Genomic DNA, 24,555 nt, shown 5'->3' on the forward strand with positions numbered 1-24,555 from the left:
GTCTTTAGCCTTTTCCTAATGATCAGGAGGGAGGTTAATCTAATTTCACTTGGGAGTTCCATAGCTGAGGGGCCACTACTGAGAAGGCCCTGTCTCTCATCTTCGCCTATCGGACCTGTGAAGGAGGCAGGGTCGAGAGCAGGGCCTCCCCAGAGGATCTTAACCTCCTTGCCAACTCATAGAGGGAGATACATTCAGACAGTTAAACTAGGCCAGAACCATTTAGGGCTTTATAGGCTAAAGCCAGCACTTTGAATTGTGGTCGGTAGCAAACTGGCAGCCAGTGGAGCTGACGTAGTAAGGGAGTTGTGTGCTCCCTGTACCCAGCTCTGATGAGAAATCTGGCTGCTGTCCGTTGGATTTCTTGAAACTTCTGAACAGTCTTCAAAGGCAACCTCATGTGGAGCGCGTTGCTAAAAATATTCTAATGGTATTGTCCTACGCTCCTAATACAGCCATGTATCTCAAATTCGTGAGAGATAATAATACACTTTATTTGTATTCTGCCATCTCCCCGAAGGGACTTGGGGTGGCTCACAGGATGCACTTAGTAGTGCCACACAGTACACATACAACAAAATATAAAATGTGAAATTAATAATAATAACATTAACCCCATTACACATAAAACAACAATAATCCCTCTTATCATTTAAAAATACTAAAAGAACCGACAAGCTATAAAAGAGTAGCTATGAGCAATATTCATCCTTGTAAAGTGAAACAGTGACCACTCACGAAGTTTACAAATATAGTTATTCATAATCCTAAACATGGTCAAAAGCTTGTGTAAAAAGCCATGTTTTCAGCTGTTTACAAAAAACCTGGCGGGTGGGGGCTACCCTGACCTCTTTGGCGAGAGCATTCCGAATCTGGGGCACATATAACTAAGGGTTACAAATGCAAAAGTTCAGAAATCCCTCCTGTACAACATATCAAATATCAAATTCAACATAAGTAACAGATCACACTAACAGAATATCTGCTACACCCACACTCCAACACTGCCACCAGCATCTTTGCATATACATTAAAAACAAGGTAAACTATTGATCCATTTTACAGCTGCAAATGATCTGACAAAGCCTATCCCACAGCCAGTAATTTCCTAAACAACACTGCATAAGGCACATGTTTACGGTAGCATCAGAGTGAAAAGGACAGAAGCAAAAAAGCAGAGAGTCGGATGTGAAAGAGGATAGCTCCATTGACTGTCCTTAAAATATATTCTGTCATGGGTCTCCCCAAATGTCACATTAATAACTGCCATTTTACTATTTTAGGTGGTCAAAATATGAATTGTAAGAACTAATGTCTGGCCTTGCTTTTTTCCTCCCTTCTGCCCATTCCTTTCTCCTTTTGTGTCATTTCTTAAGCCTGAAGGCAAAGACTGTCTTGCTACTAACACTATGGAAACATTTTTGACAAAAGAGTAGGGTAGAAATACTTTAAATAAACAGTAAGTGGATAATAACCATGTGCAGAAAGGCTTTCATTACTCCAATCAAAGCTGCAGTTCTTTTAAAAGACCGACCTTATCTAGTAAAAGATAGAATACAAAAACCAAAGCAAGAGGGGGAAAAAACGTTCATGTCACTCATGCTTCAAATCTTAACAGTTACCATTCTGGCTTCTAATTGAAAGTACTAAGTATAGCAGGCTATATAATAGAATCATTCATAATTTAGCAGATAAAGCATCCATACAAAAATAAAGTTAAAAGATCTGTCCCAACGTTTTCATCTCTAGCACCTATGGGAATACACCTCAACTCTGTCACCATGAGATCATCCTTCCCAAAAAAATGAAGGCTATAACATGCAAAGTAATACAAAAGAGAAACGGCATTACCTTATTCCTAGCTGTTTCCTTGAAGTTATATGGGAAAATGCAATCATTTGGTTTGGAAATAACTGCAAAAGAAATAAAAACACACAAAATGGAAATTGTTAAAGAATAAGCCACATTCTGCACAGTGACTTTTTTTTTTTGGAAGAAAAATGTTGTTGTGATATTCAGTTGTATGACGAATTGCATTTGTGATGAGAAGACAACAACAAACACATGAGATGACAACACCGAAGGTATCTAGCATACACCTCCAACCTCAGTAGGAGATAAGAAAACTGTGGATTTAAAACTACAAGCTGGAATCTATCAACAATATGTGCAACTCACAGTTGATGGGCAATGTCTTCAGGTTCAGTGTTAGTTCTCTTGACAATGTAAATAAATTCTGCAAAGATTTCAGACCCTCAACTGTTTAACAGTGAGAAAAATATAGCTGTGGGTGGAGCCACTAGAGAACCATGATCCAACAGGGAAGGAGGAACCTTCAAGCAATCTCTTGGCCTTTGCTTGGTTTCTACCCCATCCCCAGATTATTAGCTAATCTGGTGATGAAAGATGGTGGGCTTAGTTGATGTTCTGGCAACCAAAACAAATCCCTAAGCTCAGAATTTGTTCTTTCCATGTGTATGCTTTTGCACCAGTATTTTTATAGGAAAAGAAGCACAGATCATGTCAGCCTGAATTATGTTAATGCAACCACTAAAGGCATCTTGTTTTCTACTAACTGGCTGCCATCTTGCCAGGATGCTGTTTTTACTTGAGTATAGACATCAATTCTGAAGTGTGCATTACCAAAAAGATAAAAATACATTTGCCGCTGCCTGCCTAACTGAGGCAAGTAGCAAAAGGCCCAAGAAGTAAGGGGAATCCACACCCTTTTCCAAGGCTCGCACCATTCCCAGCTGACTTCATTCGCAAGACTTTCTAAACCTCAGCCTCTGCCTTCGAATTCAATGCTGCACTGCATTTTGGGTTATGTCAATTAGCCAAAAATGGTGCACATTACACTCAAGTAAATACAGTACAACACTTAAAGCAAGACTAAGATGACTAAATGGTAGAGGCTGAAAATAGGGGCCAGGAAAAATAATCCCACAGATTGCATACACCATCCAGATAGGCCTACCGAAAGAAATTGGTCTTCAATGCATTTTTTTAAAAAAACAGACATCATATCTATCTGATGTAACTCTTCTGGCAGGTCATTCCACAACTGCGGGGTGGGAGTGGCTGAAAAAAAAGTTCTCTTATTAATACCTACCACCTAGTTCTGGCTGGCTATAGTAAATGTCCCCCAGAGGACCTGAGTGTATGGGTCAGATTGTATGGGAACAGGCAATTCTATACATAACGTGGACCCAAACCACATAGGGTTTAAAGGTAACAACCAACACTTTGTACCTTTCTTGGAAACCAACCAGCAGTCAGTGAAGTATTTTTAACCTTTTCTCATAATCCACCCATTTGATAATATCCTTGTTGCCTTGCCTCAAGTGTCAACATTGTACAATGAAATATATTTTGCCACATTTATTTATTTAATATCTGGCTTTTCTGCTGAATGGGACTCAAATGGCTTTTGAGTTTATCTCAGGGATACAAATGGCTTTTGAGTTTATCTCATTCTGTAATTCATATGAATATCACTGATTATGTTGGCAAATTAGTCAAGTTTTTAATCTGCATTATACAGATCAATGCACTGCAAAGTTTGGAGGTGTTTATAGATGTCTCCTAGTCTTGGCCCCGTAACTTTTGTCACATTTTCTCTTCATCCCAGACCCTGTTCCCAACCTAGGAGAAAGTCACAAATTGTCTAAACTGTACAGATGCTTTTTCTCAGAGCAAATGATTCAATGTAGAAACTACCTTAAAGGATAAAAAATGAGTTTTTATCACGTGGTCCTCAATTATTATCATGCTGTTTATTTTCACTGCCTTCCCTAGATTTCTGTCATTTGTGGAAACGAAAAAAACATGCCCTCAAAGTCTTCACCAGGGAGGACTGAGGAAACACAACTAGACAAAGCCAAAGCATGAATTACGCTTATCACTCATCTCTAAGCCATTCAAGTTCTCAATTTGAAAAAAGGGGAGTGGGAAGGAGACCTGCATAGTGGGTTTCTCCTTATACTTACCACTGAAATGGGTCTGAAAGGGAGGCACAGGTGGTGCTTTGTCAAGACAAAATTTGTGATGTACTAAAGCTGTAATCGCCATTATCTACATAGAAATGAAAAAGAGAATGAACAGTAACTAAGCCAGTTTAAGTTCTCTCTTAGTCAGTAACTCTTTAAGGCATTTTTCTGTTCATAAAAACTATCATAACATAGGCATCTATATTCAGCACTCAACTACATATAGTTTTCATACAAAAAGATGAGGAAACTACTTTTTATAAGCCAGATAGACTTCTTATTTTTAAGGTAGTAAACTCCTCCACCAGAGGTTTGTCAGTCCCCTACTTCCCCTACTATATCTCTTACACCTTGTTCTCCACCACCACAACTTTTTGAAAACAAGGAGAAAAGTATTAAGTGTTCCCAATGTCAGAACAGAAGAAAACTAGCACACAATCCAGATTCCTGATAATAACACTTATTAAACTTCCATAACTTGAAAAACAAGGAGAAACATTTCCCCCTCGTAAGGAGAATTAACAATCCACTGTCAATATGTGATAAAATGTAGGGTTACTTTTTAGGATTGCTATGCCTCAAACAGAATTCATATTCATTTCTCTTTTTTTACCATTTGCCTTCTACTTTTTCTTCATACACATAAACCACCACATGAGTAAAAGGTGGGTGAACTGAAATAAGATCTAGTTCATAAATGAAATACTTTCAACTATCTCTCATTCCGAGACACACACAAACATGCATGCACCACACTTCAGATATATAAACACCCCAAACCAGTAATAAATGAAATACTTTAATGAAATTAGTAAACAGACATATGGACTAACGAGTTCAGAGAAGATCAGTATGTATTAAGCTTCAAACTACAGTAGGAGAATATACTCTTCAATGTTTATTAGCAAAAACAAAACAAACAAAAAAAACCCCTAGAGTTTTCAGATCAAAACAATTCCAGATCTGAGCATCAATAGATATGGAAATAATAATTAATTTTCCAAGTAATTCTGGGCTGTTTTTCTGAACAAAGTACAGGGCTCACCTCATTCTGATGAGTCTTTGTGTTCTGGACGGTCTTCATGCTCAGAGACATGACCACAAGGGGAGGCAGGGAAAGGTCTTTGACCACAGTCACAAAATCAGGCTTCAGTGCAACTAATTCTACTTTACACCAACTGACAGGCTGAGTCAAGAGTTCTGAGGTAACAGAGAATTCGCTTTTAGGAATGCACAACCATGTAATACTTAAATCCAAATTACATTTCTACTTAACAAATCTACTGTATAGAGTTCAAACAAAGATTGTCTTTTCCAACTCTATATGATTCTATAATCCAATTCTATTAAGCATTTGGCTGTTGTGAAAGTTATCAACTCTATATTTCTTCTAGTTTTGGTATTATTCATGGAAACGACAAACCTAAACCTAAATGTGCACACTCAGAAGGAAATCTATGAGCTTCTTAGTAAGCATGAATTGTCTTTGATCCAGATAAAGCTGGAATTACTAACAAAATATATTGAAAAGGAAATCTCAGTGTCCTCAGTATTATTATCATGCACATTAATATCGAAAAGTAATAGAACCTCCCACTTAAAGTAAGATTTATAAATTACTCCTATTGCAACTCACTCACAGCACTTCACCCTAGTTTAATCTGAGTATGGGGCATAACTTTGCATTAAGCCACCACACAAACAAATGATAATCACCAACTTCCAAAAAAATCAACTAGCATCTTCCATGTATAGTCATCCCTCCACATTTGTAATTTTGACTTTTGAAAGTTTCATTATTTACAGATTTGATTTTAAAAATGTTCTGTCTAGGAATCCCTGGGTCTTCCAATATGACTCTATGATCACATTCCTTCAGTTATGCTGAAGGACATCAGAGATTTCTAGAGAAAACATCTCTCCTGGAATGTCTAGGTCCTCTAAGTGCATTTCTACTGTCAGTTTCCAGAAGAAATTTATCAAAGGATTGTGCTGGAAGATCAAGACATTCCTAGAGAAGGGTTCTCTTGGGTAAAAAATATCAGAAAATTCTTTGTGTGTGTGTGTGTGTGTTTTGTTTTGTTTTTTGTTGTTGTTGTTGTTTTATTTTCATGATTTTCATGATTCTGGCTATAAATCTAACCTAATAAATCATCTAAGATTCAAGTAATATAGGTAAAAATAAATATGGCTTAAAAATATGTGACAGCTGTAATAATAAATTCCATCCAAAATTGTATAAATTTGTGAAATTTTGGATTTTAGAAAATTTGCCTTTTTCTCTCCACTGGGTTATTTTTAAAAATTAAATTTTATCCAAAACACCACCCCTCCACTAAAGCATTTATAGATATGATCATTTTACAGAAAATGATATATCCTACATAAAATATACATACGTGGGTTTTTTATTTCCAGCCAGCCTGGTCCTTTAATCTTCCTGTTCATTAATAACAGTTCGAGACTGGAAGTGTTTGTTCCAAATACATGGGAAAATGTCTCCCCTTTCAAGTCTTGAGGAAGCCGAGGAAATTCAGCCTGAGAAGTGAACCATACTAATGATCAGGTATTTATTTTATTTTTGCAATACTTATTATTCCTGCTATACAATACTTGCCAATACATAAACCAGCTATACTGAAGATGGCTAAGCAAAAGTATCAGAGCAAGGTACATAAAATGAAGAGCACAAGAGCTATGTGAAGTAGAACATGCCTGACAGACTATTGTAGAGTCATAGAAATAAGCAACTTTTCATCACCAAGAGGTCTGGATGCCAAACCATGAGTTCATAGAAGGGGCGGGGAACCTTATTTTATTTATTTATTTATTTGCAGTATTTATATACCACTTTTCTCACCCCTAGGGGGACTCAAAGCAGTTTGCATTCCAGACACTTTTGCCTCAAACCCATAATTCCTTTACCATTGGTCATACTGGCTACAACTTTGATGAACAAGTCCAAAACATCTGGAAGGCAAAGGTTCACTGTTCCTGATCAGAATCCTGCTTCAATGAGCTTCTTGTTAGGTGAGATTGGCAAAGAGTCCCATCAACAGTAGAGTAATGCTATCATTATAGCTAATTTGTATTGTATTAATGTACACTTAGCAGTAACACTTTTAATAGAGTCACCCAACAAGTGATAGAATCACAGAATCATAGCATTGGAAGAGACCTCGTGGGCCATCCAGTCTCCTCAACAGCACTACATCCATGTCTATTTCCTCCTTCCTCAAACAACATTTATTCTGAATACTGCATGAATTTGTTCATCACCTTCCCATAAAAACACAGGAATGACTTTATAGCAGTGTTTGCCAAGAGGAAAGGAGGGGAAAAAAGTATCCAACACCTCAACAATGCTTCTAAATCAGTCTAAAACACTGGCTGTCCCCAAGTTACAAACAAGATAGGTTCTGTAGGTTTGTTCTTAAGTTGAATTTGTTTGTAAGTTGAACAGGTATATTTTTTCAGTGTACCCCAGCCGTATATATAGACAGAGCATAGGGAAGGGTTAACTCTCCCATGGAATTTGTTTGCTGTCTGTGCTCCTGTTCGGGAGATTTCACTGCACTTTCTGTCCCTGTGATAATTAGATTTTGAAAAAAAATGGCTTGTTGTGGAGACAAGGGTTGGTGATAAAGTTTCAGTGGAGACACCTTACCCCCATGAAATCTCTTTCAGGAGTGAATTTCCCTTCTGAAGGGTAGATTTCTCTCACTTCCTGTCATCTCACCACTGTTCTTAATTATGAGTTGCTTGAAAGTCAGATGTTTGTAACTCGGGAACTGCTACAAGTCTGACAGCACACATAACAAAGTAGCATTTAATGTGAAGATTTTTAAAAAAGAAAGCACTGCTCCATTTGAAGCTTAAGACACAGCAAGCCCACTCAGTTTAAGATTCACTAGCAGAGAAGCAGCATAACACTATATACTTACCGAGTATCTAACTTCTAAGTAATCAGAATTTGCAGGAACATCTGGTATCTCAAAAGCATACTTCTTTTCCACTTTCTAGACAAAATATAGATGGTTGACATATTCATGAGGCATTGATGTGTAAAACTCGTGGTACTATAAATTTTCCTCAGTAGAAGAAAGTCATTTTTTCTTACTTTAAATTTCAAAATCCATGCAAGACTTTGTGTTCTCACAAAACAGTTATCTGCTTCTTAAATCTAATCTGAAGATTGTAATGTTTCTTAATTTTAGATGTTTGCATAATGTATTCTACTTCCTTCAGCAGATGGAGAAGCAGTTGCGAAAGTAGTTCTCCTCCTCCAGCAGAAAACAAGGTCCATCAGATATCCAATTCCAAGCGACTCTACCCCACTTTCTGCTTCTCCTTCATCACTCACAGAAATCCAACATCTTTCTAGTTTTCATAACAAGAACATTTTACTTTTCTCTAGCAGTATAGAACATAGAATACTTGTTTAGGGCAGTTCTGTATTCTCCTTCCAAAGTAACTTCCTTACGAGTACAAAACACCAATCAAACATAATACTGCAGGCTTCTTAGATTATGATCTAGTCCAAACGGTGGCTGGAAACTGGAAAGTGGTCATAGTGTCTGGAAAACTAAATCAAGTACTTGGCACCACAGCTGGAGTACAAGAAAAGAAGGGAGCCCACACACTTCTCATTTCCAGGATCAGCAATAAGTGTTTGTGAACATAGGATGATAATTTATACCAGCACAAATACATCTGATAACTTCCTCAAATCTTCATTTTTCTCCTATGCAGCTACTTTCACGTGAGAGAAACTATGAAATTGCTCTCTATTATGTAAATGTAAATTGGGTTTTATCTTTTGGGTTGTGTTATTTTGTATTTTATATGGCATTGAGTGTTTACCTCTCTATATGTTGTAAGTCACCCTGAGTCCCCACTGAGGAGATAGTGCGAGATAGAAATAAAGTCTCATTCATTTATTCGTATCAGGAACACAGTCAGAAATTAGATATTCTGTGAAGTCTTTCCCTAGATTTCCCATATGCGATTTTTTAAAAGGCACTAAATTTTGCTTGGCAGCATATGCAAAAGAGGCAAAAGATTGACAATAAACTCTAAATAACCCAAAGGCATCAAATGGTAAGATAATATTTAGAGAACTTTCAACATCCACCTGGAGAGTAATTATAACATCATCAAAACATGGTTAAAGAGAAAACACATTGGCCTACACTGTGCACTTGCATTTTTGTTAGGCATGCTTCATAACAAAAGAAACAAACAGTACTCTCTTTAAAATAAAACTTTTGAACAATCATAATCTGACAGATTATATCAGAAGAAATTATGTGAACAGCTATCCTACTGAACATGAAGTCATTGGGATAATCCCTCAGTTCTTGTGGGTTTTTTCGGGCTATATGGCCATGTTCTATAGGCATTTCTCCTGACATTTCGCCTGCATCTATGGCAAGCATCCTCAGAGGTGAGTGATTCCAGCCATGAAAGCCTTCGACAATACATTGGGATAATGTTGCGAAGGCCAAGTATTCTCATAAAGCCAACATATTTTTGGCTACCATTTAGCTTTGGCTCCCAAGCCCTTTTCTTAGAACCCTCTTATTGCTAGTACACATGTGCAGAATAATAACATCTAAGCAGAAAGGTATATGATTGTCTTGTAACCATCTCCTGCATTGCAGAAGTCCACTTAAACTAAATCACTTGAATTGAATTATACTACACTCACTAACTTGAGGGGTTTTTTGTACACATGACATAGAGATTTAACATACTAAGCTTTAAAATCAAACATTTAAGACAAAGAATGCTCCTAAGATTACAAACATGGTTAATGCGAAACATGTTGGGTGTCCTGGAACACATCCATTAAAAGTTACTGTAAGAAGGCAAAGATATCATGGACTCTTCAACATTTCCTACTTATTTCTTGTCAAATACTTCTCCTGCCTTAAAGTGCTTATCCTTGCTACTTAAAACCATGGTACTATTAGGGGGTTATGTTAAACAAACCTTGGACTTGTACTTCATTATTTTGTATTTTTCTGCAATGTGGTCATTAAATTCTTGATAGACGTCCATCATAGTCACAGTATCCTTTGTCTCTTTGCCAGAAGATATATTAATTCGCTTTGGAAAGAAATTCAGAGGTCATTACACTGGCAAATGCTTTACCTAAAGTTTTTAAATGGAGTATGTTAAATCTTTAGATAATTACACAGCACCCTAAAACAGAAGGAGGTACTAGAGGAAGAGAAGGTCACAGTAGCAATAAACTACAGGGTGAAGACACAGCTTACACAGTTTGCATTCTGCTGGGCACTGATGATTAAAAGGACCAAGCCAGAGACTTCAAAGAAGAGATGGGTTCATAAGAGGTCGAACTGACATGATGGATTAAAAATAATTTTTGGGACAAACTCATGATCAACTGATAAGACCCCGGTTGTCTTTTTTCCACTTAACCATGGTCAATCTACATTGAACACTTACTGTGAAGGGTGCTTGAATCAGCTCCAAAGAGCTGATCCAGGGTAATGTGAAGGAAGGCCACCTTGGGATGCTCAGAATTCTGGGCCAGAATTCATACCATCCCAAAACTTTAGGCCCGTGTAAACAGCTCGGCTGTTCTGTGACGGCACAGTTAACATGGTATCTCATGTTAACTGTGTTGGAATTCAACCCCATGCTGTCCAAATCTCAAGTCTTCAATGAGGAGCAGTTAGTTAGTTTAGTATAGGCTAAGGGAATTCCCTTCCCCCATGTCTTCTGTATGACAGTTGGGAATGTATCTATTTCTTCTCTCTTCTGTATCTGCTCTTATTCTGATTTGAAACTTTTCTACTGCAAGCCTTTTTAAATTTGATTTCTACCGTCTTACACTTTTAGTATGGAGAGTATGTGTTGTGTGCTTTGAGATCTCTCTCTGCGTATGTGTCAGAGAAATGTAGTGATTGAGTTTTTCCCTCTTTGAAATCTTAGAAGACATGGTGTTAGAGTAGCTCAGACCCAGTTCTTTATTAAGAAATGCAGTCGTTTCTATTGTAAATAAACCTTTTGTGATTTTTTTTTTAATTGGACTCTGAATTTGCCTCCTAAGCTCTGAATTCTTCACAGCTACATCACACGGCACTTCATGCTTTGCTCACTAATGAGCTGATGGTCAACTTTTGTATCCTGTTTATGTTTTTGGACGCTCTGCTATATTTTAGGGTAGTTTTCTCTTTAAAAAACTGTGCCCAGGGACATGGGGTCGCACATACCATCCCCCCCCCCCCCCCCCCGTTCTCCATATTGCAAAAGTCTCCAGATATGACATGGGTCCTGCCGATCACTATCACGAAAAGGAGGGGGAAATTCCTCCTCTTCCCCTCCACCCAGCTGATGTCACTGCAGGTGACAAGCAACTAACGCCTGGATTCTGCCTCAACATGGAGAATCAGAGGAAACAGAAAGGGTGGCTGTCTAGTAGCATGCTAAGCAGTTGGGGACCCCCTCCAAACACCTTAGCAGATGGGGGCGGGTAGCTGTAAAAGCCATCCCAGGACCAATGAAGTCTATGCCACACCAGAGCAGCCACAGAATAATATATTGGCCCAATATCTACATGTTTTGGATCCAGGTAACCTACAGGATCACCTTCTACTGTACAATCCACTCATTAGGACTCTCAGATCCTCTGGGTGGGCATCTATACCAACCAGCCAGAACCAGAATGGTGACCATCACCCAAAGGACCTTTTCATTGGCTGCCCCATGACTGTGGGATGACCTGCTAGAAGAGCTCTGACAGCTAAATGAGCTAACACAATCTACACAGCTAAACACAAGCTACTCGGTCAATTTTAAACCATGGATTTTCAATTTACCTTCTATTACTACTATACTTTAATCTTTGTACTACGTGTTTTAATATATGTATTTTATATTTATATATTGTGTTGTAGTGTTGTGACTGTGTTGTTCCCCAGCTCATTAATTTCGCTGTTTCTTTGCACAGACTATCACTTTCATTGATAGTTTTAGACCACATCACATAGAAGGATCTACACTATATTCCACAATATCTCCTGGAGGCCTTCGACTTGAGTTATGTCTCTCTTAATACATTTTAGCTGAATAACTTAAGGCCACTTATTACTCTGAAGTTTCCTACAGTCAACATCAAAAGACGTACCGATTCACGTGGCAGTAGGTAAACAGTTCTCTCAATATTTTTTACTGTCACACAACAGCTCACATAGGACTTTGCTGACTCAATCCACACTTTACCGAAGAGATATACCACTCCTAAGATGAGAGAAAAGGGTAAAGACAGAGACAATGTACGTTAATCAAAACAGCTTAGCACAGCTGCTAATGGAAAAGCTGCAATACTAAGAATTACTGAATAAACACACTAATTCACCCATGGGAACAGAATGATTTCCAATTTGTAGTCTCTAATTGACAGCTCCATCTGCTGATAGTCAGTACTCCACAGTCAAGTGATTGCTTTAAGAGTTTTGTACGATGCAGGCACACATCATTATAGTATGCAAGCATTAAATGCCACTTTTTTTGTACATAAGGGGTCTTGAAACTATATTTCCTCAGAATTTTTATTCCTTCTTCACCATAACTGCTGTCTCTCTTGCTTTCTAAATTATGTCTTATGAGGTGTTTTCTTTACATATTTACTTAAGATTTTAAATGCTGAATTATTGTTATTTTGTTGGTATCCTTAGTTAGATGCTGCAAGTGAAAGAGGAAAAGTACATTATAGTTGTTAATGCTAAATAAGTACATAAAATAGCTCAATATATAGGTTCAAAAAGCAGGTGTTGAGTTTGCATGCTGTCATTACAATATTTTAAAGTTCTGCCGTGTGTAAAACAGTTAGGGTAATTTCACCTAAAAATTCTGAAGACGGATTCCCATTACGTGTTATTGTATAACATGATGGATAGGAATTATATCTTCATAATATTAATTTAGACAACAAGTCAATATGGGGTAAAACGAAGGTCTAGATTGCCCAAAAATTAGATCCAGGATAACTGTAAGAAGCAAACTTTAGAATCAACAATCATAGGGTTGGAAGGACCTCAAGAGCCATCCAGTCCAATCCCCTGCCATGTAGGAATACACTACTGAAGCACCCCAGACAGATGGCCATCCAGCCTCTGATTAAAAGCCTCCAAAGGAACCTTTGTCACACTTTCAAGCAGTGAGTTCCACTGTTGAATGGCTCTTACAATAAAGAAGTTCTTTCAAATGTTCAGGTGGAATCTTTGTAATAGAAAAATGATCACTTATATCACATTTGGTCCAGCCTGCATCAAAAGCAACTGCAGTTATGAACTTGTCCCAATGTACAACTGCATATATAAATGCATATATAAATGCATTGCCAAAGGCTTTCATGGCCGGAATCACTGGGTTGTTGTGAGTTTTCTGGGCTGTATGGCCAAGTTCCAGAAGCATTCTCTCCTGACGTTTTGTCTGCATCTATGGCAGGCATTCTTAGAGGTTGTGAGGTCTTTTGGAAACTACAAAAATGGGGTTTATATATCTGTGGAATGCCCAGACCTTGAAACTGCTAGGCCATTAAATGCTAATCAAGGTGATCAATCGCAACATTCACACCTACCTCAAACAGACAAGAGTTTTTTCTCCCACCCAGGACATTCCACGGATATATAAACCCCATTTTCCTAGTTTTCAACAGACCTCACAACCTCTAAGGATGCCTACCATAGATGCAGGCGAAACGTCAGGAGAGAACAGTTGTGGAACATGGCCATACAGCCCAGAAAACTCACAACAACCCAAATATATAGATGTTTGTTTTTTTTGAAAGTTCACTTTCAGAAAAATTATATCAATTAACCTATAACCCATTTAACAACCCCTATAATTTTCCAATACTATTGCTGATATATAGCAATAACAAGCAAAGGCAATTGTACATGCTATAGTAGCTGCCCAGCTGTTGACATCAGTATGATTCCTCTCAGAATAAATATACTGTAATATAAAATATAGAAATTAGGTAATGTACAGCATTAAGAACACCACCATGAAAGGACTGTGATAGACTGTATCCTAGTTCACATATGGCAATAAACATGGTTTAACATCAGTCCCTTTAAAAGCCCTCTTTCTCTTGTGTTGCCAGGAAAAAGATCTCACTAGCATTCGGTTTTCATAATTGCTTGATTTATTTATATTTATTTATTTACAGTTCTTATATTCCGCCCTTCTCACCCCGCAGGGGACTCAGGGCGGATTACAGTAAACACATATATGGCAAACATTCAATGCTAGTTTGACAAACAGCGTTTAACAGACAAATACACTGAGGCTATTTAACTTTTTTTCTGGCCGCCAGGGGAGCTGCTGCTTTTCATCGTCCATCAACGACACAGATGAAGTTCTTCTGCATTCCACATTCCCCGGAGTCTTTTTTCTTTATGGCCTCATAAATTAGTTAAATTTAGCCTCCCACACAAGGTGGTACCTTATTTTCCTACTTGACAGATGCAACTGTCTTTCGGGTTGCAAAGGTCGACAACGGGCTACACAATGGCTGGACACCTCATTTCACACATCCAGAATCACTGTTTACCTCCACAACCTCTGATCAAATGGCCAAAGAAGCCAACTTGAAACCATAGCTTTGTTCCAAACCAAAAGTTGAAGAATCATAGAAGCTCAATGCTTTGCAGCCTTCCTCTTGCCCAAATGAACCAGAGAGAGAATAAAGAAGCAGAAGAGCCTGGAGCTTCATTTAGACTCTGAGACTTGCTTGGGAAACACTAAATCATGGTATAGGGTTACATGCAAATATGACCTGCACAAGAAATTCTTATCCATCCCTGCAAGTAATATGAGTCCTTCACATAATATAGTTAATACCTCATTTGCTGTAACGATCATGCTTCTCTTAAACAAAAAGTTATGCCAAAATTTATTTTTCTCTACATTACTAATTGAAACCAGGTGCAGTGTTTATTATTCATCCTTGAAAAGTTCTGATGACAGGATCTCTTTTCATAATCAAGGAACAGAAGTCTTTTCATAATTATGCACCATTCAGAAGCTACCATACAGAATGCAAGATAGAACTGAACACACTGTACAGGGGTCTAAGGGGTAGTTTTTCCCCCCAATTAGTCACCAATTTTGCCATAGCTTTGGTGATCATTACCTACAATCACAAAACTTCTGTGTTCAGTCAGCATAGAAAAAGATATCTGAAAATTCCTGTCCACTTTATAAATGAACGTACAATTTTTTCCTATTAAGTTTTAGAAACTGAAATGTTAGCCTCTAACCTTCATTTTACTCCTTCTTGAATTTGATTTGCATACAAATTAAAACTTAAATGACAGAAATGATCTAGAAATAAAGATCTGGATAAAATGGAGTTTTTACCCCAAAAACCTTTCAATGTGCCTGGAGATTATCATTAAGAACAAGCATTTATGATAAAATTACATGCAACGCAGAGGAAAGGATTTCCAGTTCCATGTATGAAACTGAACTGTAGGGGAACCCAGCAAAATATTAAAGCACCTTTGGCTGGATTTACACTGCTTTATAATCTAGTTTCGGAATGCAGATTACCATATATATTCGAGTATAAGTGGACCCGAATATAAGCCGAGGCACCTAATTTTATCACATAAAACTGGGAAAACTTATTGACTCAAGTATAAGCCAAGGCTGGGAAATGTAGCAGCTACTGGTAAAATTCAAAATAGATACCAATAAAATTACATTAATTGAGGAATCAGTAGTTTACATGTTTTTGAATGTTTACATAAAACTGTAATTTAAGATAAGACTGTCATTATTCTAACCTTCTTCAATTTAAATGTGCTTATGCATCCTTCCAATACTAATAAAGTAAAATAGATAAAGTAAAATAATAAATCTAATAAAAAATAATAACAGTAACAGAGTAAAATAAAAAATAACCTTGACTTGAGTATAAACTGGGGGGTGGGGCTTTTTCAGCCTAAAAAAGGGGCTGAAAAACTCAGAAATTATCAATGTTATCTGAAAACTAGCTCTGGATCATTTCCCAGATCTCCAAAATATGTCTTGCCATGGAGGATGAAGAATGATCGCCTACCAGTTCTACTGTAAAAGCTGCTATTAATGGAGGCATCCCTTTAGATTCCAACCATACACTGGTAGGTTATTCAAAAGGAGAAATCAAAGCCTCTTCACCTCAAGGAAATCTCCTTGTTGTGCCATCTTTACAGAGTTCTGGAGAGACTTATTTTGCATAGAAGTTTGGGGAAAAATAGACCCATGTGTGATTCCACAGCAAGTTGGTTTCAGGAAAGGCAAAAACTGCACATCACAAGTGCTGAACCTAACTCAGCACATAGAAGCTGTCTTCCTAAACCTGTCAGCAGCTTATAACACTGTAAATCATCGCCTTCTTCTGAGAAAAAAATATAATATCACAAAGGACTACTACCTCATTCGTTTCAATGGAAATCTGCTAAAAGCAGGAGCTTTTTTATTGAGTTCCAGGGACAGAGAAGCAGATGGTGAAAACAGAATGGCCTGCCTCGGGGAGGGTGCTTGCCCCATCAATGTTTAACATTTACACAAATGACCAGCCACTACCAGAAGGGACAGAGACTTTCACCTACGCTGATGATCGTGCAATCCCCGCTCAAGCAGGGAGTTTTGAAATAGTCGAACAGATGCTCTCCGAAGCTTTACGTGCTCTTACTGTCTGTTACAGGGAAAACCAGCTGATTCCTAATCAATCTAAAATGCAGAAATGTGCTTTCCATCTTAATAACAGTCAAGCATCCCGAGCTCTGAGGATTACCTGGGAAGGAATCCCACTGGGGCGCTGCCACACACCAAAATACCTGAGAGTCACTCTGGACAATGCTCTGACATATAAGAAGCACTGCTTGAATATCAAGCAAAAAGTGGGTGCTAGAAATAATATCATACGAAAGCTGACTGGCACAACCTGGGGATCACACAGTGAAGACATCTGTCCTTGCGCTTTGCTACTCTGCTGCTGAATAGGCATGCCCAGTGTGGAATACATCGCACCATGTTAAAACAGTGGATATGGCGCTTAATGAGACATCCCGCATTATCACAAGATGTCTACACCTCACACCACTTGAGAAATTATACTGTTTAGCTGGTATTATACCACCTGACATCCGTCGGGAAGTAGCAACCAGTAATGAAAGAGCCAAGCACTGATATCTCTGGACCATCCTCTGGATATCAGCCAGCAAGCCAGTGCCTTAAATCAAGAAACAGCTTCCTAAGATCAAGAGAGATACTCGCAGGAACACTTCAGCAAATGAGAATCCAAAAGTGGCAGGTTAAAAACCAGCACCTTAATCAGTGGCTGAGACCAGATGAGAAATTCCCTCCTGGGCACACAGAAGATTGGGCGAACTGGAAGGTGCTGAACAGGCTGCACTATGGCACCACAAGATGCAGAGCTAATCTTAAGAAATGGAGCTACAAAGTGGAGTCCACAATATACAGGCCACTTACTACAATGCAACCTGGGCCCTGCCATATGCACAATGGAGGACCTTCTCACAGCGACACATGTTAACTGTACCCTCAACTCGCTTCTGACACAATAAATAAAACCTCAAGGAAAATATAACAGACATTTAACTCTTTTAGAACTCCCATTTTTATTACTCTGGCTAAGAAAAGCAGGAAGAAGAAACTTTCAACAGAGATTAATCTAGATTATTCAACGCATAAAGCCCTAAACGGTTCCGGCCCAAAATACCTTGCAGACCGCATCTCGGCCTACGAGCCCACGAGGACCTTGAGATCATCCGGGGAGGCCCTTCTCTCGGTCCCGCCTGCCTCACAGGCACGCCTGGCAGGGACGAGAGAGCGAGCCTTCTCGGTGGTGGCCCCCCGGCTGTGGAACACCCTCCCTGCCGAAGTTAGACAGGCGCCCTCCCTTATGGCCTTTCGTAGGAGCCTGAAAACATGGCTCTTCGAGTTGGCCTTCAACTGAAGTGCCATATCATTGGAAATGATGACCGGAATGGACTACGACTATGAAATCGACTACGACCCCAGGATATGACGAAGCGGATTTTTAGTATAAGTATATGTTATGTAGTAGTAGATTGTTGTGTACTGTCTTGATTTATTGTAAACGGTCTTTTCTATGTTGTTGTTCACCGCCACGAGTCGCCCTAGGGCTGAGAGTGGCGGTCAATAAGTGCAAGAAATAAATAAATAAACAAACCTGGCTGGGTATACTGGTCTTCATAAGCATCCACCCAATAGAACCTGAAGACTTGCTGTCCATCTTCCCCAGTTGTTAATGGAAGCTGACTGGAGTCTACTTGAATTTCCGAAGTTAGATGACCATTTTCATCTTCATCAATTCTGTCCCAACAGGAAATTTCAGGGAGGGAGGAGTTTCTGAAATGTAATCAATGTGATTTAAAAAAACCAGAAAGAGAAGGCAATAGAAATATTTTAAGTGTCTATTTTTGTGAAAAACATTACTAAAGATTCAAATGTCACACCCTATCATTTTAATACAAATCAATTAACATTTTGAGGACATCTTTATACATTTGTCAAGAATATATCCAAAGGAAGTGTTCCTAAAGATAGAGATCTTGTAAAACATTACAAATAGAGACCAAAAGAAGTCCCTAAAGTTTTCCTACAGATACTTACAAGAAATGTGAACCTGTTTTCTCAGAGTCCTTTTGCTCCATCTGCTTGTTTTCCAATTTCACCTCTTCCTTCACAGATGTCACATTTTCTGCCACAGTTCTGACTTCCTCCAAAGGTTCATCAAAGTCCCCATCATCAAAATCCATCATTGCTTGTTCATCTTCTGTAAAAATTGTGAAAAGACATTTTAATAAGCAAAAAAATCAAGTACTTTAATGATTCCTTAATTTCAGAGGGTGATAACATTTAAAAATTAAACGGTTTTAACATTTAAAACCTTAAACGGTTCCGGCCCAAGATACCTATCCGACCGCATCTCGACCTACGAGCCCACCAGGACTTTGAGATCTTCCGAGGAGGCCTTGCTCTCGATCCTGCCTGCTTCACAAGCACGGCTGGCAGGGACGAGAGATAGGGCCTTCTCAGTGGTGGCCCCTCGGCTGTGGAACACCCTTCCCGTGGACATCAGACAGGCTCCTTCCCTGTTGATATTCCGCAGAAAATTAAAAACCTGGTTGTTCAAGAAGGCATTCGAAAAAGAAGTGCAATGATTGGTAATGACTATAGGAATGGAATAACGGAAAATGATATTGGATTGTGATTTGGACGATGAGACGACGCTGAATGGTTTTCGTAGGAATGACAATGTTTGTATAATGCTTTTTGTATAATGTTTTTTGCATAATGGTTTGAGAATTGTTTTTATACTGTGTTTTGTATTTGTTCTTCCCATGTTGAGTCGCCCCTGGGCTGAGAACAGCAGTATAGAAGCAAAGTAAATAAATAAATAAATAATAAAATATGTACGTCTTCAATTCTAAGATGCACTTTTTCCCTGTATAAACATCCATAAAAATGCAGCGTGTCTTAAAATTACAACTTGTACAAATTACTCCTAACAATGTTATGGTGGGTAAAGGGCATAGCAATATGAGAATTTCAGAGAACTGGACTGGGACATGAGGTGAAACAGATTCAGCCCTAAGAGCTGAGATTCCTAATCCTTGGTCCTTTTTCTGACTGAAACATTATTTAGGATTATTCTTGCCATTATCCCTAGTATGCAAACCCCTGGTGTCAGTTTCTTGAATTAAATGAAGAACCATCTACTAGGAGGAAGAAATGAGAAGCTGCAAGGGAGAAAGAGAAAGGTATCATTGAGAAATAGAATGCAATTGATAAATTGAAGACCTTGTATTTTCCTCTCAAATGCCCCATCTTGCCTAAGAAACTGTAGGTTGTTTTTGCCTGAACCTACAAGGAAGGGCAAGACTCCATTCCTCTCCCTCTTCTATCTTTCTCCTCCTGTTATATTACTGTATTTCTTCCATTCAAAGACACACTTTTTTCCTATATAAACACCTCTTAAAACAGGTATATCTTATGTATTTTTCTTGGGGTGGTGATGGCACTGAAAATAGGGGGCATATTACGGTATTATAATCCACCTTGGTTCTAGGCTATTACAACAGCGTAAAATATAAACTACACCAAAGTACAATAGAATCATAAAACACTGTAATAAAAATACCAATGTCCTGAGGTTTTTCCAAAATGAATTCAAGATGCTTTATGCTATGTCATACAGTGAATAAAAATAGAAACAGAATTACATCAAGTGAAACATTACTTAAGAGTATCTGTTGTGGATGTGGACATTATGAAATTTACAAGTCCCCAAGAGAAAAAAAAAAAAGGAAAAAACCGACTGGGATCATATATTTGCCAGACCCTTGAAATAAGTGTTAGGGCTCAACCGTTTTTTCCACAGGAAGCCATCTTTAAAAGTAGACAAGGCTTGGAGCAAGGCCTCAGGTTGTGAGGTCTGTTGGAAACTAGGCAAGTGAGGTTTAAATATCTGTGGAATGTCCAGGGTGGGACTCTTGTCCGCTTGAGGCGAATGTAAATGTTACAATTGGCCACCTTGATTAGCACTGAATGGCCCTGCAGCTTCAAAGCTTGGCTGGTTGCTGCCTGGGGGAATCCTTTGTTGGGAGGTTAGCTGGCCCTGATCGATTCTTGTCTGGAATTCCCCTGTTTTTTGAGTCTTGCTCTTTATTTATTGTCATGATTTTAGAGTTTTTTAATAGTGGTAGCCAGATTTTGTTTATTTTCATGGTTTCCTCCTTTCCATTGAAATTGTCCACATACAGTGATTCCAGCCATAAAAGCCTTTGATGACATGTATAGTGTTTTGCAACCAAAAATTGTGGAAAATTATGCTGCTGTAGTAACCCTTACAGTTTTGTTGTATATGACACAATCGTTCATGACCAAAGTGTGTGAATGTGTGAGCTCAGAGCTCAGAAGAGACTATAAGGCTTGTTCAATCCTGCTCATCCAGGGCACAAACCAACACACTTTTATTTATTATTTATTTATTTTGTATACTTCTACCCCGCCCTTCTCAACCCCCGAGGGGGGACTCAGGGCAACTTACAAATAGGCACAATTTGATGCCTACACAATAATACAATAAACGTATAAAAACAACAGTTAAATAGTTATAACAATTAAAACATCAATATATATCACAGTCAATAAACCAATCTCAACTTTGAACAAAACTGAAATTTATCGATAACACTCAGGGACAAGAATGATTTAAAAAAATGCACTATTATCAAAGCACAATACCTTCAGTAACATTCTCTTGCTTAATTTTCAGCAGACCTCCATTTTTCAAATGATCCACTTCTTTTTCCGGGGCAGTGCTCTCTTCTTTGACTGCCTCTGATGCAGCTGGGTAATCGGAATGCTTAGAATGAGATGGGTACACTGCAGAAATTTCTCTCTTCTCAGGAGTGACAGCCTGCTGAACCGCAGAAGAAATTTTCTGTAAAATAAAAGGAAATTTTATTTTCCTAAAAAAATAATGCTTAGATTGCATTTGTTTAAATCACAGGTGAATAAAGTGTGGTCTGAAGACTACATGAGGCCTTTGGGATCCCTAACATGTGCTCTTGAAGGTTCCAAAGTCCCCAAATTTTGTGTTTTAGCTTTCTAAAAGCCAAAATCAACATCAAAGAAGCAGATCGTTTTCCAGTTAATTTTTTGCCATACTTTCCAGTCTAAAAAGTGTCTATCAGACATAATCATGTATAAGTCTAAAAATATTAGTCAAAAATTGACCCAAAAATCCTAGATCTATTTATCTACAGGTCAATGTAAATACTGTACATTTACCCTTGACTTATCCTCAGATCCCATCAAAATCCATAATTTTAGCCCCAAAACCTGCCCTTGACTTAACCATTAGATCAACTATATACAAGTACACAGTATATACCAAAAGGCCTCATATTCTGCATTTGGTCTCATTTCCAAAATCAAAACATAATGTAATTGTTGAGCCATCAGTTTAACTTGCTGATATAACATTCTGTTTGTTTGCAAGATCGAAACATAAGTAACAGAACTTGGCACATATACTGAGGACATATTGCTATATCTCAAGTTGTCATCTATTCAAAAATGTCTAATTGTAAACATTACCTTACTGGTTGCACCTTGAGACTGCAAAGAGAAAGGATTCAATGGCGTTCCAAAGAGCCTTTTCTTTTTTAGCACTGGAACGGGTGGTGGTGCCATATGAACAGACTAAAAGAGAGAGAGAAAACACTCTTTATATTTGCAAAACAGCAGCATCTTAATGTGAATCACCTCCTTAGAGAAAGGACAGGATACAATGATTACAAACAAAGGCAATCCTGTATTAATCCTGCCTTATCATCATAAAAGGCCATTCATTATTTACTCTAAACAAATTCCTAAGCATTTTCTAACTAAATCATTCTCTGGAAATATTATTAAGCTACATTAGGATTTTTGTAAATCCATGTACACAGTGTATATTTGAAGATCTCCCTTGAAGGTATGGAAAACCAGTATATTTTGGAAAAAGCAATAAGCTTGCTGATTCAAAACCTTGCTCCTCTCTCACCATCCAAAAGCAGAAATTAATTCCTACCTCTGCATTCAGATCTTGGAGAATATCTCCTAGCAAATCATCCTTAGACAGATCAACTGTTTTCTGTAAAATAAGACACTCATGATTGGTATATTGCAAAAAATAATAATAATTAAAAAAAAGCCCTTGAGCTTCCCCAATGTAAACTAAGCAATCTTTGGCAAATTTTCAGCAAATTAAAAATCAGCAATAAATAATAATGCACAAACTTCAGAATAATACACATACTTTACACGAAATATTAAACTTACATCAGCTTTTTTCTTCCCAGTATTGGCCATAAACATAGATTTAATAGTATTTGGTTTTGATACTAGAGACTTCTTCACATTTTTCTTTTCATTTGTGGAAGCTGTGTCTCTTTTTCCTACCAATAAAATAGATAAGCAGTAATTTTAAAAAATGAAAAAAAATCTATTTAGGTATCATCTTACGTAATAAAGTCTATGTCTGTTTTCAGAAGCAATATTAAATCACATTTTAAGTTTACAAGGGAAAAAAACTATTTCCCCTTTGTATGTATATACTCCTTCTTCCCACTTGTGGAACAGCCAAGAAGATTTTTCTCCTCATTTGAAATAAACCACAATTTAGCACAGTGTCCAGAACCTAAACTGTGGTTAATCCTAATAATGGTTATAAAAACAAGTCAGCTAAATAAAGCGTGGTTTAAAGTTGGCTGGAGCTCTGATTACAAAAATATGCTAATTAATATATTCAAAAACAGTGGTTACTCCTACAATGGATTCTTTCCAGTTAAAATATCATAAAAACCATGGGTAATAGTCTCCCAGCCATAGAAAGCCTGATTGGGTTGGCACATAAAAATAAACTGAGTTGTAGTGGATTATGCCACAGTACCATTTATCTTCATTGCCACAAGAGAGGGAAGAGAACGCATCTAGCTCTCACTACAAGTTATTCTTACAATATTAATTCAAGAGTTAATATTGTAAGAGGCATTGAGATCTCCGACCCATCCTCTGTTCAGATATCAGCCAGCATGCCAATGTCTTAAAAGAAGAAATGGCTAAGATCTACAGAGATGCTCGCAGGAACGCCTCAGCAAGCGAGAGTCCAAAAGTAGCAGGCAACAACACGGAACTCCAATCAGTAGTTGATACCAGATAAGAGACTTCCCCCTGGGCACACAGAAGACTGGGTGACCTAGAAGGTGCTGAACAGGCTGCATTCTGGCATTATAACTGTACCCTCAATTCGCTTCAAACACAATAAATAAATAAATAAATAAATAAACTTGAGAGTTCTTCCTTATCTCCAAAAAAATTGCCAAAATCTATATGGCCTTTATTAAATTGGTAAAATAAAAGCCATTCCAATTACTAAAAAGCATGAAGGGCTATTGTCGGGCAAATCACATCAGTATGAGAAACATTCAGTGAATTTAACAGCCTGTCAGCTGATTTTTATTAAGTTTCTTTCAGAACATCAGTAAAGATTTACTCACTTTTCTTGTTGGAGTCAAGAGCATCATCTTCTAAGTCTTCATCAAAAATCTCCCTGCCATCTTCAACATAACCAACACCATCTGTCCAAAAAAAAAAAGGGTCACACTTCTTTCAAGATATCCACATTTGCCTTTGGTAGAAAAATTTCAGAATTTACCAGAATAGAAAGGTTAACTATCTTCTACTTGACTTCCTATTGTCCTGCCTTTAAACTCACATTATAGAAAATGAAAGCTTCCATGTTGTTGGAAAACAACTGGATCATCCCTAACTGCTGACCATGCTGTTGGGGCTGAAGACAGTCCAACAAAATCTAGAAGTTCACAAATTCTTTAGTGCTAATATAAATTTCTCTTTTTGTCAGTTTAACATACAGGTAGTCCCTAAGAGGAAATTATCCCTAGGAAGGGAAATTCACTCCTGGAAGAGTTATAACTATAGT

General features: G+C 37.9%; 1 protein-coding gene across 2 annotated transcripts in view; it reads right to left on the bottom strand.

Annotated features, from left to right (window-relative positions):
* Positions 1-24,555, bottom strand: part of POLA1 (DNA polymerase alpha 1, catalytic subunit) — a 225,929-nt gene that overhangs the window by 182,299 nt on the left and 19,075 nt on the right. For both annotated transcript variants that reach the window (XM_060770123.2, XM_067466770.1), the window contains exons 4-17: positions 24,113-24,193; positions 22,896-23,011; positions 22,645-22,707; positions 22,170-22,274; positions 21,312-21,510; positions 18,675-18,837; positions 18,232-18,410; positions 12,148-12,260; positions 9,984-10,100; positions 7,934-8,008; positions 6,389-6,527; positions 5,035-5,189; positions 3,990-4,074; positions 1,852-1,913 (exon numbers count right to left, since the gene is read on the bottom strand). In XM_060770123.2, coding sequence (XP_060626106.2) covers positions 1,852-1,913; positions 3,990-4,074; positions 5,035-5,189; positions 6,389-6,527; positions 7,934-8,008; positions 9,984-10,100; positions 12,148-12,260; positions 18,232-18,410; positions 18,675-18,837; positions 21,312-21,510; positions 22,170-22,274; positions 22,645-22,707; positions 22,896-23,011; positions 24,113-24,193 — 1,652 coding nt within the window. The remainder of the gene's footprint in view (positions 1-1,851; positions 1,914-3,989; positions 4,075-5,034; positions 5,190-6,388; positions 6,528-7,933; positions 8,009-9,983; positions 10,101-12,147; positions 12,261-18,231; positions 18,411-18,674; positions 18,838-21,311; positions 21,511-22,169; positions 22,275-22,644; positions 22,708-22,895; positions 23,012-24,112; positions 24,194-24,555) is intronic.

This window comes from Anolis sagrei, chromosome 3 (assembly GCF_037176765.1).
Source record: "Anolis sagrei isolate rAnoSag1 chromosome 3, rAnoSag1.mat, whole genome shotgun sequence".
Classification (NCBI taxonomy): domain Eukaryota; kingdom Metazoa; phylum Chordata; class Lepidosauria; order Squamata; family Dactyloidae; genus Anolis; species Anolis sagrei.